Source organism: Heteronotia binoei, chromosome 2 (assembly GCF_032191835.1).
Source record: "Heteronotia binoei isolate CCM8104 ecotype False Entrance Well chromosome 2, APGP_CSIRO_Hbin_v1, whole genome shotgun sequence".
Taxonomy (NCBI): domain Eukaryota; kingdom Metazoa; phylum Chordata; class Lepidosauria; order Squamata; family Gekkonidae; genus Heteronotia; species Heteronotia binoei.
Genome location: NC_083224.1, coordinates 14,312,035 through 14,327,521, shown reverse-complemented (window position 1 = coordinate 14,327,521; position 15,487 = coordinate 14,312,035). Strand labels below are relative to the sequence as shown.

At 50.6% G+C, this 15,487-nt stretch overlaps 1 protein-coding gene across 4 annotated transcripts in view; it reads left to right on the top strand.

The window, feature by feature from the left end:
* LOC132567527 (sterile alpha motif domain-containing protein 10-like) overlaps positions 1-14,127 on the top strand; it is a 90,292-nt gene extending 76,165 nt beyond the window's left edge. For 2 of the 4 annotated variants that reach the window (XM_060233211.1, XM_060233208.1), the window contains exons 3-5: positions 2,205-2,373; positions 10,373-10,513; positions 12,834-14,127. In XM_060233211.1, the coding sequence (XP_060089194.1) occupies positions 2,205-2,373; positions 10,373-10,513; positions 12,834-12,856 (333 nt within the window). In that variant the 3' untranslated portion in view covers positions 12,857-14,127. The remainder of the gene's footprint in view (positions 1-2,204; positions 2,374-10,372; positions 10,514-12,833) is intronic. The other 2 variants (XM_060233210.1, XM_060233207.1) reach the window with 1 other exon arrangement.
* The last annotated feature ends 1,360 nt before the right edge of the window (positions 14,128-15,487 follow it).

The following is a 15,487-nucleotide window of genomic DNA, read 5'->3' as shown; positions in this document are numbered from 1 at the left end:
CCTGTGAGGTAGATGAAGATATTGGCTTTATATCCCACCCTCCACTCCGAAGAGTCTCAGAGTGGCTCACAATCTCCTTTACCTTCCTCCCCCACAACAGACACCCTGTGAGGTAAATGAAGATATTGGCTTTATATCCCACCCTCCACTCCGAAGAGTCTCAGAGCAGCTCACAATCTCCTTTACCTCCCCCCCCCTTCACAACAGACACCCTGTGAGGTAGATGAAGATATTGGCTCTATATCCCGCCCTCCACTCCGAAGAGTCTCAGAGCGGCTCACAATCTCCTTTCCCTTCCTCCCCCACAACAGACACCCTTTGAGGTGGGTGGGGCTGGAGAGGGCTCTCACAGCAGATGCCCTTTCAAGGACAGAGAGCGGCCTACAATCTCCTTTCCCTTCCTCCCCCACAACAGACACCCTGTGAGGTGGGTGGGGCTGGAGAAGGCTCTCACAGCAGATGCCCTTTCAAGGACAGAGAGCGGCCTACAATCTCCTTTCCCTTCCTCCCCCACAACAAACACCCTGTGAGGTGGGTGGGGCTGGAGAGGGCTCTCGCAGCAGCTGCCCTTTCAAGGACAACCTCTGCCTGAGCTACGGCTGACCCAAGGCCATTCCAGCAGGTTCAAGTGGAGGAGTGGGGAATCAAACCCGGTTCCCCCAGATAAGAGTCCGCACACTACACCACTACACCAAGCTTAACCACTACACCAAAAGACAAAGAAAGTCTTTGAGAGATCACGATGAGCCCACGAATGCCCAAAATGATCTTTTGCTGATCAGACGATTGGTCGAGCAGGGTCAGTATTATCTGTTCTGAGAAGACTCAGTGTGACACACTGCGTCACTGTCAGAGCAGAAGCTAAGCAGTGTTCCCTCTGAGCCAAACTTGCTTAATGTAAGAGCCACACAGAATAAACATCAGATGTTTGTGAGCCGCAAAGACATTAATGACAGACGTCTGTGGGGGGGGAGGGAAATGGGGAGGGGAGGAGGTGGAAAGAAAGCAACTTTAAGTTTAAATGCATTCTCCAAGTTGCCGGTTGGCTTGGCTCGGAGAAGCGATTTAAAAAAAAACACAAACGCCTTCTCCAAGATGGCCGATGGGGTAGTGGGAGCTTCTAGAGCCAGACAATGTGTGTGAAAGAGCCTGATCTCATCAAGTCACTTCTGGATTTGCCCTGGCTTGGATGGCCCAGGCTAGCCTGATCTCATCGGGTCATGGAAGCTAAGCAGGGTCAGCCCTAGTTAACACGTGGATATGAGACTTCCAGGAAAGTCCAGGGTTGCTATGCAGAGGCAGGCAATGGCAAGCCACCTCTGGATTTGCCCTGACTTGGATGGGCCCAGCTAGCCACATCTCATCAGATCCTGGAAGCTAAATGGGGTCAGCCCTGGTTAGTACTTGGATGGGAGACCACCTGGGCAGTCCAGGGTTGCTGCGCAGAGGCAGGCAACGGCATGCCACCTCTGTGTTTGCCCTGACTTGGATGACCCAGGCTAGCCTGATCTCATCAGGTCATGGAAGCTAAGCAGGGTCAGCCCTAGTTAACATGTGGATATGAGACTTCCAGGAAAGTCCAGGGTTGCTATGCAGAGGCAGGCAATGGCATGCCACCTCTGTGTTTGCCCTGACTTGGATGACCCAGGCTAGCCTGATCTCATCGGGTCATGGAAGCTAAGCAGGGTCAGCCCTAGTTAACACGTGGATAGGAGACCTCCAGGAAAGTCCAGGGTTGCTATGCAGAGGCAGGCAACGGCAAGCCACCTCTGGATTTGCCCTGACCTGGATGACCCAGGCTAGCCCGATCTTGCCAGATCTCAGAAGCTAAGCCGTTAGCACTTGGAGGGGAGACCACCAGGGACGTCCAGGGTTGCTACGCAGAGGCAGGCAATGGCAAGCCACCTCTGGATTTGCCCTAACCTGGTTGGCTCCGGCTAAAGCCCTGGTTAGCAGCTCTGTCTATTCTCGACCACCTGCTTAGCAGTTCTGTCTAGAGCGCCTGGAAAGTCCAGGGTTGCTACGCAGAGGCAGGCAATGCCAAACCACCTCTGATCGTCTCTTGCCTTGTAAACCCTACAGGGTTGCCATATTGGACTACGACCCAATGGCACTTTCGGCCACCTCATCCCATTTCCTTGACTTGCGGCTGTTTCCGATGCACTCACCCTTCCGTTTCCTTGCTTGTTTCCCGTCGCCTTCAGGGGCGGAACTACGACCACTACGGCATCTACCACACCAGCCCGACGCTAGGCAGCCTTACGAAGCCGGTGGTGCTGTGGACGCAGCAGGATGTGTGCAAATGGCTGAAGAAGCATTGCCCGCACAACTATCTCATCTACGTGGAGGCCTTTTCCCATCACGCCATCACAGGTACCGGTTTATAACCTTTCTTCATAGAGAGAGGTGTTCCAGCCTTTCAGCCTTTCCTCCTAGGGAAGGGGCTTCAACTCCCTCGTCGTCTTGGTTGCCCTCCTTTGTATTTCCCCATATCACAGAGAGAGACGGGGCTGGTGAATTCAGGCAAGAGAGAAATCCACTCTGCTTCCCAGCCTTTGGGGCTTCCACGTTGCTTTTTCCAAGCACCTCTGCCCCAGCAGGGCAATGAGCAAGGCCAAGTCCTCTTTGTATGGCTGCCTTGTTCCCGCATCCAAATCAAGGCAGAACAGGGATGGAGGCAGAAGCACTCGAAAACGGAGGAGGATTATTTATATCCCTCCCTATACTCTGAATCGCAGAGTCTCAGAGTGGTTCACAATCTCCTTTACCTCCCCCCCCCACACACACACAACAGACACCCTGTGAGGTGGGTGGGGCTGAGAGAGCTCTGACAGAAGCTGCCATAAGAACATAAGAGAAGCCATGTTGGATCAGGCCAATGGCCCATCCAGTCCAACACTCTGTGTCACACAGTGGCAAAAAATTTTATATATACACACACACTGTGGCTAATAGCCACTGATAGACCACTGCTCCATATGTTTATCTAACCCCCTCTTGAAGGTGTCTATGCTTGTGGCCGCCGCCACCTCCTGTGGCAGTGAATTCCACATGTTAATCACCCTTTGGGTGAAGAAGGACTTCCTTTTATCCGTTTTAACCTGTCTGCTCAGCAATTTTATCAAATGCCCACGAGTTCTTGTATTGTGAGAAAGGGAGAAAAGTACTTCTTTCTCCACTTTCTCCATACCATGCATTATCTTGTAAACCTCTATCATGTCACCCTGCAGTCGACGTTTCTCCAAGCTAAAGAGTCCCAAGCGTTTCAACCTTTCTTCATAGGGAAAGCGTTCCAGCCCTTTAATCATTCTAGTTGCCCTTTTCTGGACTTTCTCCAATGCTATAATATCCTTTTTGAGGTACGGCGACCAGAACTGCACACAGTACTCCAAATGAGACCGCACCATCGATTTATACAGGGGCATTATGATACTGGCTGATTTGTTTTCAATTCCCTTCCTAATAATTCCCAGCATGGCGTTGGCCTTTTTTATTGCAAACGCACACTGTCTTGACATTTTCAGTGAGTTATCTACCACGACCCCAAGATCTCTCTCTTGGTCAGTCTTTGCCCTTTCAAGGACAACTCCCGCCAGAGCTATGGCTGACCCAAGGCCATTCCAGCAGCTGCAAGTGGAGGAGTGGGGAATCTTAAATAATTAATTTAATGTATTGGCTTAATTGTTTTAACTATTCTGATGTTTTATTGCTGATTTTACTGTTTTAGCATGTTGGAATCCGCCCTGAGCCCTTACGGGAAAGGGCAGGCTATAAATTAAAAAAACAACAACAACCCGGTTCTCCCAGATAAGAGTCCACACACTTAACCACTACACCTGGCGCTCAACACAGATCCCTTGGTTTCCAGTTTGACCCATCAAGATGATTCGGGTTCCCATTTGCCTGCTTATGGAGGTCCAAAGTCGGCAAGACGAGTTTCAGCTGCAGTTTATCTCCTTTCTGGTTCGCGTTTCTCTCTCCTGCCCTGTGGGGGCAGAAATTAAAGTCCAGCTCATTTCAGCAACGAGGGCGGACTTGAGAACTGTGGGAGGAACAAACTTCTCTGGCAGAATCAGCACGACGAAAGGTCTGAGGAAGAATTCTCTGGATTGTAGTGCGGCATCCCTTGTAGTCTCTGCTTATTGTCCTGAAGCAGGGGTGGCCAAACTGTGGCTCTTTCACACTTATTATGTGGCTCTTGAAGCCCCCATCCCCACCCCAGCAACTGACCTGGAAAAGGCATTTCTCTCTTTAAATCCCTTCTGCAAGCCAAATCAGCCAGCAGCTTGGAGAACGCATTTAAAGTTAAAGTTGCTTTCTTTCCACCTCTCCCTCCTTCCCCATCTATTTGCCTTCCTTCCTTCCTTCCTTCCTTCCTTCCTTCCTTCCTTCCTTCCTTCCTTCCTTCCTTCCTTCCTTCCTTCCTCGCGGCTCTCAAACATCTGCGTCTTGCGGCTCTCAAACGTCTGGCGTTCGTGTTTTGTGGCTCTCGAGCATCTGACGTTTATTTTATGTGGCTCTTACGTTAAGCAAGTTCGGCCACCCCTGTCCTGGAGGGATCAGGGCCTCCCCCGTCATCTATTTCTTGCCATGCGGAGATCCTCCCGCCTTTATTCCTTCTCAGCGGGGAAGGTACGTAGAACAGCCGTTCAGAAATGACATCCCCCTGAGGTTGCTAAAGGTAAAGGTAGTCCCCTGCCAAAGCACCAGTCGTTTCCGACTCTGGGGTGACATGTCATCACGACGTTTTCACAGGGTGGTTTGCCCTTGCCTTCCGCAGTCATCTACACTTCCCCCTCAGCAAGCGGAGTACTCATTTGACCGACCTCGGAAGGATTGGAAGGCTGAGTCAACCTCAAGCCGGCTACCTGAACCCAGCTTCCACCGGGATTGAACTCAGGTTGTGAGCAGAGCTTGGACTGCAGTGCTGCAGCTTACCGCTCTGCGCCACGGGGCTCTTCCCGAGGTTGCTAGGCTGTCTTAAAAGAGTAAATCCAGGGTGGGTGGATGGGAAAGGACAAAGGGATCTTCACAGATGAACATCAGGACAGGTGAGATGTGCAATTTTGGGATGAATATTTTACATAGCCGATGAACACCCACCGCTCTCGATCTGGAAGACGCAGCCAATAATCAGCCTGTCCTTGTTTGGTGCATCTGTCGGAGGTTCGGGGAGCGGAGAAACGAGAAAGGGAGCAGGTTGAATTCCTATTTCCATCCCCTGTTCTCTGTTTGTTCACTAGAGAGTATTGTGTCTGTGTCCCAGTTCGAGAGGCAGGGATGCAGAAAGAAATGGAGATTGGAGGGGGGAAGGGAGAAAGTTGGAGAATCAAAGGTTGGAGAATCAATCTAGCGCCCCGGGCCCTGGAGGCTCTGTAAAACGCTAATGGAACAGCTCTGCCCAGGTTCTCGTATGAGAAATAAAGGACGCATTAGTAATCATACCCCCCCCCCCAGAGATGGGGACAAAGCAGGTTACAAAATCCCTCTTTCGTGGATGACAGGAGAGGTGGCTGATGGGAAACTCTAATGCATTCTAACAGGGACGTGCCAATTTCCCATCATTCCGTCAGCAAGTACAGGGAGCCTTCAAAACAAAGCAAATCTTAATGCAAGAGGTAGATGGAAGAAACAAACAAAGGCTTGGGAAAGAGCGTTTGGCCAGTTGTGCCATTTGTAGAGCCAAGGCACTGCTGCGTCATTTTCTGATGTACTTTAGCAGCCGGCTTTTCAGTTTTGCAGGGTGTGTGTGTGGAGTTTTGGCTGTGTGAGCCCTGCTCTGTTTGACTGGCTTGCAGGGTGACCTTAGATTCAATAGTAGGGAGAGTTCAGCCAAAGTTTCGATGAGAGCTCAGCTTAGCTGTAGTTTCAGCGAGAGCGCAGCTCAGCCGAAGTTTCAGTAAGAGTGCAGTTCAGCCGAAGTTTCGGTGAGGGGATGGCTCAGCCAAAGTTTCGGTGAGGGGACGGCTCGGCCGAAGTTTCGGTGAGGGGATGGCTGGGCCAAAGTTTCGGTGAGAGGGCGGCTCGGGCGAAGTTTCGGTGAGGGGACAGCTCAGCCGAAGTTTTGGTGAGGGGACGGCTCGGCCGAAGTTTCGGTGAGGGGACGGCTCAGCCGAAGTTTCGGTGAGGGGACGGCTGGGCCGAAGTTTCGGTGAGAGGACGGCTGGGCCGAAGTTTCGGTGAGGGGACGGCTCGGCCGAAGTTTCGGTGAGGGGACGGCTCGGCCGACGTTTCGGTGAGAGGACGGCTGGGCCGAAGTTTCGGTGAGAGGGCGGTTCGGGCGAAGTTTCCGTGAGGGGACGGCTCGGCCGAAGCTTCCGTGAGAGGGCGGCTCGGCCGAAGTTTTGGTGAGAGCACAAGTGCTGCAACTTTTCGAGTGCCATTTGGAGGCTGATTCTTTATAGCTGGTGCCAAGCAAGGACAGCGAGCAGTCTTAAAATGGCTTGCTTTTTAAAAAATACTTCTCCTCCCCAAGTGACTCAGAGCATTGACAGCAAGACACGGATGTTAGCTGACTGCTTAAATCGGTGGTACACCACAGACATTCCTGCTACGTCATGGCTCAAAAGCAGCAAGAAAAATGGGGCAGGTAGTTCCGCAGGAGAATATTCCAGTGTCTCCCCCTCCTCCTTTCTTGGCTGCTTTTAATGACCAGTGTTCCCCCTAAGCTGAGTTCCCCCTAAGCTCACAGATTTTTAGCCTCTGGCTCGCACATTTTTGGCCTAGCTCAGGAAAAAATAGCCCCGGAACAAACGAATGTATGCAGTAGCTCACGGCTTTAACGCCAGTAGCACACAAAGTAGAATTTCAGCTCACAAGACTCCACAGCTTAGAGCAGGGGTGGTACTTATGAGCCACGCGGCTGTTTCACACATGTCATGTGACTCTTGAAGCCCTCATCACCCCATTGACTTGGAGAAGGTATTTGTCTCTCTAAATCACTTCTCTGAGCTGGCTTGGAGAATACATTTGAAGTTAAAGTTGCTTTTGTTCTACCTCTCCCTCCCCATCTATTGTCTTTCCTTCCAATTCTCAAACATCTGATGTTCATGTCTTGCGGGTCTCAAACATCTGATGTTTACTCTAGAGAGCCAGTTTGGTGTGGTGGTTAAGTGTGCGGACTCTTATCTGGTTTGATTCGCCACTCGTCCACTTGCACCTGAAGAAGATGAAGAAGATATTGGATTTATATCCCGCCCTCCACTCTGAAGAGTCTCAGAGCGGCTCACCATCTCCTTTCCCTTCCTCCCCCACAACAGACACCCTGTGAGGTAGATGAAGATATTGGATTTATATCCCGCCCTCCACTCCGAAGAGTCTCAGAGCGGCTCACCATCTCCTTTCCCTTCCTCCCCCACAACAGACACCCTGTGAGGTAGATGAAGATATTGGATTTATATCCCGCCCTCCACTCTGAAGAGTCTCAAAGCAGCTCACAATCTCCTTTACCTTCCCCCCCCACAACAGACACCCTGTGAGGTAGATGAAGATATTGGATTTATATCCCGCCCTCCACTCCGAAGAGTCTCAGAGCGGCTCACCATCTCCTTTCCCTTCCTCCCCCACAACAGACACCCTGTGAGGTAGATGAAGATATTGGATTTATATCCCGCCCTCCACTCTGAAGAGTCTCAGAGCGGCTCACCATCTCCTTTCCCTTCCTCCCCCACAACAGACACCCTATGAGGTAGATGAAGATATTGGATTTATATCCCGCACTCCACTCCGAAGAGTCTCAGAGCGGCTCACCATCTCCTTTCCCTTCCTCCCCCACAACAGACACCCTATGAAGTAGATGAAGATATTGGATTTATATCCCGCCCTCCACTCCGAAGAGTCTCAGAGCGGCTCACAATCTCCTTTCCCTTCCTCCCCCACAACAGACACCCTATGAGGTAGATGAAGATATTGGATTTAAATCCCGCCCACCACTCCGAAGAGTCTCAGAGCGGCTCACCATCTCCTTTCCCTTCCTCCCCCACAACAGACACCCTATGAGGTAGATGAAGATATTGGATTTATATCCCGCCCTCCACTCCGAAGAGTCTCAGAGCGGCTCACAATCTCCTTTCCCTTCCTCCCCCACAACGGACACCCTGTGAGGTGGGTGGGGCTGGAGAGGGCTCTCCCAGCAGCTGCCCTTTCAAGGACAGAGAGCGGCCTACAATCTCCTTTACCTTCCTCCCCCACAGCAGACACCCTGTGAGGTGGGTGGGGCTGGAGAGGGCTCTCACAGCAGCTGCTCTTTCAAGGACAACCTCTGCCAGAGCTATGGCTGACCCAAGGCCATGCTAGCAGGTGCAAGCGGAGGAGTGGGGAATCAAACCCAGTTCTCCCCAGATAAGAGTCCGCACACTTAACCACTACGCCAAACTGGCTCTCCTGCTGGAATGGCCTTGGGTTAGCCATAGCTATCATAGGCGTTGTCCTTGAAAGGGCAGCTGCTGTGACAGCCCTCTCAGCCCCACCCACCTCACAGGGTGTTTATTGTGTGGGGAGAAGATATGGGAGATTGTAAGCCGCTCTGAGTCTCTGATTCAGAGAGAAGGGCGGGGTATAAATCTGCAGTCTTCTTCTTCTCTATGTGGCTCTTACATTAAACAAGTTTGGCCAGAGAGAACACTGCTTAGAGTGTTCTGGCTTAGAGAGAACACTGCTAATGACAGGTTGCTTTGAGGTTCAGGGCAGAATTTGGATGCGGGAAGAAGGATAGAGGCGGAAGTGCTTGGACAACACATCCCTTGGTTTCCAATTTGGCACATTGAGAGGATTAAAATAGGCTTTAAATACATACAGAAACAGATATTGATAACAACTAAAAACAGACATAAGCAGGGGTGGAATTCTAGCAAGAGCTCCTTTGCATGTTAGGTCATACGCCCCTGATGTAGCCAATCCTTCAAGAGCTTACAAGGCTTTTAGTACAGGGCTTGCTGCAAGCTCCAGGAAGATTGGCTACATCCGGGAGGGTGTGGTCTAATATGCAAAGGAGCTCCTGCTAGAATTCCACCCCTGGACATAAACCAAACAAAGCAGAAACATCTTCACTTCCTGGCAGGCCAATGACAGTGATAGAACTGGACAGGTGGGAGGCTGTTCTGACCAGGTCCAGTCAGACCTGGTTCCAGCCAGTCCAACAGTATGATGTGATAGCTAAAAAGGCAAATGCAGTTTTGGGCTGTATCAATGGAAGTATAGTGTCCAGATCACGTGAAGTGATGGTATCGCTTTGCTCCGCTGTGGTTAGACCTCACCTAGAGTATTGTGTTCAGTTTGGGGAAGCATATTTTAAGAAGGATCTAGACAAGCTGGAAGGTGTCCAGAGGAGGGCGACAAAGATGGTGAGGAGTCTGGAGACCAAGTCCTATGAAGAAGGGTTGAAGGAGCTGGGCATGTTGAGCCTGGAGAGGAGGCAGCTGAGAGGTGATACGATCACCATCTTCAAGGACTTGAAGGGCTGTCATAGAGAGGATGGTGTGGAATTGTTTTCTGTGGTCCCAGAAGGAAGGACCAGAACTAACAGGATGAAATTAAATCAAAAGGGTTTTTCAACTAAACATTTGGAAGAACTACTTAGGAACCGTTAGAGCTGTTCCTAAGTAGAACAGGCTTCCTCCTTGGGAGGTGGTGGGCTCTCCTCTTTTGGAGGTTTTCAGACAGAGGCTAGATTGTGTAGGGGGTGGACTCGATGACCCGGAAGGCCCCTTCCAACTCTATGATTCTGTGAAGCTGAATTAGCCCAATTGCTGGGGCTTGTCAACATTCTCAATTTTTTTTCCTACATGTATTTTTCTTCCTCTAGCAGCCGATTCAATATTATATTGCTGTATGTCCAGCATAAAAACCTGCAGTTTAAATCTGCAGGGAGATATGCCAAACATACAGTGATGTAATATCAAATTGACCACTAGGTGGAGCAAAAACACATGTAGAAAAGTGGGGTGGGAGCACAATAGAGACACACAAGCAACAAATGCAAACAGCCCAAGCTATGCCAGCTTGTCCTACTGAATTAATAGGATTGTCAGACAGGAGGGTTGGGAGAGCAGGGATATGTGGGGGGGGGGGAGGGTGTCACGACATTGCATGTGCTGTTTTGTCACTTCCGGGGAAAACCTGGAAATGATGTTAAGTTAGCTCTAGGAATCACCGGAAGCTCTGTGGTAAAACTCATAGAGTTCGCAGAAGTTCCTAGAGCTACTCTGTGTCACTTCTGGGTTTTCCCTGGGAGTGACGTAGCAGCACATGTAACGCCACTGGTTGTTTTTTATTAAACTTCTTCCTCCTCATCTTGGAGCGGTGGCAGGCAACAAAAGCCGGCCAGGAGATTGGTAAGCCTGTGAATGAGTCTCGGTTGCTTTTTTCTTGCCAGGACGGGCGCTCTTACGGTTAAACGCGGAGAAGCTGCAGCGCATGGGGATTATCCACGAGTCTCAGCGGCAGGAAGTCCTCCAGCAGGTGCTTCAGCTGCAGGTGCGGGAAGAGGTCCGCAACCTTCAGCTCCTCAGTCAAGGTAGAGCGGGGGAGGGGAGGGGGGGAAGGGCATGGTGTCATGCGGCTTTCTTTCCGAGCCTGGATAGAGGGGCAGCGGGGGGAGGGGCCGGCAAGGCCATGGGATGAAGCAGCCCGAAGCACTGTGAGGTCCTCAGGGCTTGTTTTTTTCCTAGCAGGAGCTCCTTTGCATATTAGGCCACACACCCCTGATGTAGCCAATCCTCTAAGAGCTGACAGGGCTCTTCGTACAGGGCTTACTGTACGTTCCAGGAGGATTGGCTTCATCAGGGGTTTGTGGCCTAATATGCAAAGGAGTTCCTGCAACAAAACAAAGCCCTGGCTGATCTATCGTAGTTAACGTTACCTAGTATATGTACCACCCTCTGCAGAGTTTTAGCGCTCTACTGGAGATAAGAACATAAGAGAAGGCATGTTGGATCAGGCCAGTGGCCCCTCCAGTCCAACACTCTGTGTCACATAAGAACATAAGAGAAGCCATGTTGGATCAGGCCAATGGCCCCTCCAGTCCAACACTCTGTGTCACATAAGAACATAAGAGAAGCCCTGTTGGATCAGGCCAGTGGCCCCTCCAGTCCAACACTCTGTGTCACATAAGAACATAAGAGAAGGCATGTTGGATCAGGCCAATGGCCCCTCCAGTCCAACACTCTGTGTCACATAAGAACATAAGAGAAGGCATGTTGGATCAGGCCAATGGCCCCTCCAGTCCAACACTCTGTGTCACATAAGAACATAAGAGAAGGCATGTTGGATCAGGCCAGTGGCCCCTCCAGTCCAACACTCTGTGTCACATAAGAACATAAGAGAAGGCATGTTGGATCAGGCCAATGGCCCCTCCAGTCCAACACTCTGTGTCACATAAGAACATAAGAGAAGCCATGTTGGATCAGGCCAGTGGCCCCTCCAGTCCAACACTCTGTGTCACATAAGAACATAAGAGAAGCCCTGTTGGATCAGGCCAATGGCCCCTCCAGTCCAACACTCTGTGTCACATAAGAACATAAGAGAAGCCCTGTTGGATCAGGCCAATGACCCATCTAGTCCAACACCCTGTGTCACATAAGAGAAGCCATGTTGGATCAGGCCAATGGCCCATCCAGTCCAACACTCTGTGTCACACAGTGGCCAATATATGTGTGTGTGTGTGTACACACACACATACATATATATATATAATGTGGCTAATAGCCACTGATGGACCTCTGCTCCATATTTTTATCCAATCCCCTCTTAAAGTTGGCTATGCTTGTAGCTGCCACCACCTCCTGTGGCAGTGAATTCCACATGTTAATCACCCTTTGGGTGAAGAAGGGCTTCCTTTTATCCGTTCTAACCCGACTGCTCAGCAATTTCATCGAATGCCCACGAGTTCTTGTATTGTGAGAAAGGGAGAAAAGTACCTCTTTCTCTACTTTCTCCAGCCCATGCATTATCTTGTAAACCTCTATCATGTCACCCCGCAGTCGACATTTCTCCAAGCTAAAGAGCCCCAAACGTTTTAACCTTTCTTCATAGGAAAAGTGTTCCAAACCTGTAATCATTCTAATTGCCCTTTTCTGGACTTTCTCCAATGCTATAATATCCTTTTTGAGGTGCGGCGACCAGAATTGCACACAGTACTTCAAATGAGACCGCACCATCAATTTATACAGGGGCCTTATGATACTGGCTGATTTGTTTTCAATTCCCTTCCTAATGATTCCCAGCATGGCGTTGGCCTTTTTTATTGTAAAGATAAGAACGCTAAAGGAGGGGTGGACAAACTGTGACTTGGGAGCCGCATGTGGCTCTTTGACATGTATTGTGTGGCTCTTGAACCCCCCCCCACTCCCCTGTTGGCCTGCTTGGAGAAGGCATGTCTCTCTTTAAATAACTTCTCCAAGCCAAGTCAGTTGGTGGCTTGGAGAATGCATTTAAAGTTAAAGCTGCTTTCTTTCCACCTCTCACTCCCTCCCCCACTTATTTGCCTGCCTGCCTTCCTGTCTTGCAGCTCTGCAACATCTAACGTTCATATCTTGTGGCTCTCGAGCATCTGAAATTCATATCTCAAACATCTGATGTTTATTCTATGTGGCTCTTACATTAAGCAAATTTGGCCACCCCCGTGCTAAACCTTTGCAGAGAGTGGTGCGTACACTAGGTAACATTATGTTGCGGGTATGTACAGAAACAAGGGAGTTCCTGCTACGAAAGAAGGTCTGGGGTTCCTATTGTTGCGGCGACTCTCTCCCCCGTCCTTCAGCAGCTACCGGTGTTCCTCAACAGCCACCGTACTTATTCCCTTTTCCATTCCTTTCTTATTCTACCTCCCTTTGCAGCTTCTTATGGAAACGTCTCGTAACCCCTCCACCTGTCTGGCAGCAGACTGGCGCAACACTGTGACCTGAAAACATCTCTGGGACAATGGACGGTGTGGACCACCAACATCTGGTCTGGGTCACATCTCCTTTGCATATTAGGGACTCGTCTACTGCATACTTGGAAAGAGACAGAGACAGACTCCCAAGGATGCAGAGGGCGAAGCTCTCTCTTCCCTGCGCCTTTGTCTCTTCATCCTCCATCTTGAAACCAGCCATCCGAACAGATTTCAAATTCATGCCGCAAGAAACGAGAGCCCTCCCGGACTCACAAGACTCAGCCGTGCAGGATCCAGTCACAGTGTACGACTGCTCCTTGGCTGGAACCAGGCGCAGGGGGACGGAGACCCACAGTCGTTCTTCCTCTTGGTGAACTCGGTAGACTTCCCGAGCCAGTGGAGTTTGCAGCGATCTCCATATATGTTTCTTGTCTCATTTCAACGGTCTTGGTAGGTTTCCCAACACGGTCGGGGCAGCCGTGGGAGATGGTGCGGCGAAAGCACGGTGCGGTTTCTCACAAAGAACCCCCAGTTGGAATCCTGGCTTTGCCGTGAGCTCACAAGGCGGACTTCGGCAAGCTCAACATCCCCCAGTTGTCGGTATGTGGATAAGACTGATCCGCCTCGCAGGGTTGTTGTTAAGGACTGTGACAGCATCACGTCCGCGAAGCGCTTGGAACGTTTCCGAGTTTCTTGTAAACCCAAACTATTGTTATTACGTGACAGTCAAAAGAACCGTTTTTAAAAGGGGGGGAAATGCTACAGCAGGTGGGTACGGCAAATCAGAGACTGGCTTCCGGTTGGCTCCGGGCATCGTTACAGATTGCACTGCTATCGATGTGCCGGAGTCGTCGTTTGCAACTGGATTGGCTTCACATAACATCACCTAACCCAGCCATGAATTATTGGTGTAGCGCAGTGATAACAGAATACCCATTGATGCGTAGAAGCCCCCTAAGGGTGGTCTGCGTAAGGCCTTCTGTTGGGTTCCTGAGAGAGGCTAAATCTGAGCCAGGACTTGCTTAGTCCGGCTTTCTTCGTCCCTTCGTCACACCAGATGTCAGGAATTTGAACTCGGGATTTTCCTCTAGACTGCCTCGGAGTGGGTGTGAATGGCTCAACAGCCACAGAGCTCAGCCCTTTTCAAATCTCTGTGCTCTGCCTTTATCCCCCCCCCAACCTTTTTAATTAAGCGTCATTAAGCGAGACCTGTCTACAGTGGAAAATATATGTTTAGAACGTGTCCGTTCCTCCTGCCCCGGGGTCATAGACTGTCTTGAATGTAGCCCCTTGTTTCTCTTGTGCCAAAAAACAACACAGTTTCCCTGAAATTTATTTAATTGCTAGAGAGGACCCTCTGTGAACAGATGGAACTGCCTTACACAGAGCTGTGGCCCGCTGAACCCAGACCAAATGTGGGTCTGTTGCTGTCGCACATGCTAAATGATGCATTTTCAATCCACTTTAGCTACTATTTTCAAGTGGGTTTTGTCCTTTCACACAGGTCTTTCTCACCTTCTTCTTTTCCTTGCTCGTAAGTTCCTTCTTCTTCTTCTTCTTCTTCTTCAGGGGTGCGGGGGGGCCTGTTCTGTGTTGTGCTCCCTCTACTGGTCGATTTGATATTACAGCGGTTTACGTCTGGCGTAAAAACCTGAAGTCTAAATCTGCAGGGAGATACGATGGAGATCAACCAATGTAGAATCAAATTGACCACTAGAGGGAGCAAAACGCATGTAGATAAAGTGGGGAGGGAACCCTGATGAAAACAGGAACTTATAAGTGAGGAACACGGAAATGGGGAAATGCCCACAGTAAAACCCAACTGTAAAGAGAGCCAGTTTAGTGTAGTGGTTAAATGTGTGGACTCTTATCCGGGAAAACCAGGTTTGATTCCCCACTCCTCCACTTGCAGCTGCTGGGATGGCCTTGGGTCAGCCATAGCTCTTGCAGGAGTTGTCCTTGAAAGGGCAGCTTCTGGGAGAGCTCTCTCACCCCCCCCCCCACCTCAGAGGGTGTCTGTTGTGGAGGAAGGAGATAAAGGAGACGGTAAGCCGCTCTGAGACTCTGATTCCGAGAGAAGGGCGGGGTATAAAGCTACGGTCTTCTTCTTAAAAGGGGATTGAAAGCACATTATTCGGGGTGTGTGGGAGCGCCCTCGAATGCGTTACCTGAGGCTCAGTTTCGGCCTGCAGGGACTTTGCATCCTGCATCCTTGCAATTTGTCAGCGGCCTCATCCGCCAGGCTGCAGGGTCGGCATGCAAGCTGATGCCCCCCCCCCGAAAATCGTTGACCCTTAAGAGCCATTCTGGAGAGCGGAGTGGGAGTATAGGCCACGTCTGGGGCTCTGCATGCCATCAAGGGCTCTGAGCGGGAAGCCCGCTCTTCCTGCAGAGAGGTGCTGCAGAGACCTAGCGGTGACCCTCGTGCCAATAAATGGGCCCCTGTTCTGGCTGTTTGTGGCTTCCCAAGATCTCAAAAGCTGTCCTGCGTGTTCCATGGAGTTCCGTGACCTTTCTACCCCACCCCCCACCCCCCGGTGTGATTCTCGTAGTAGGTTTACATCTCTTTGGGCTGCGTGTTTAAGGAGGAATCTGGGACAGACAGTGAACATTTAA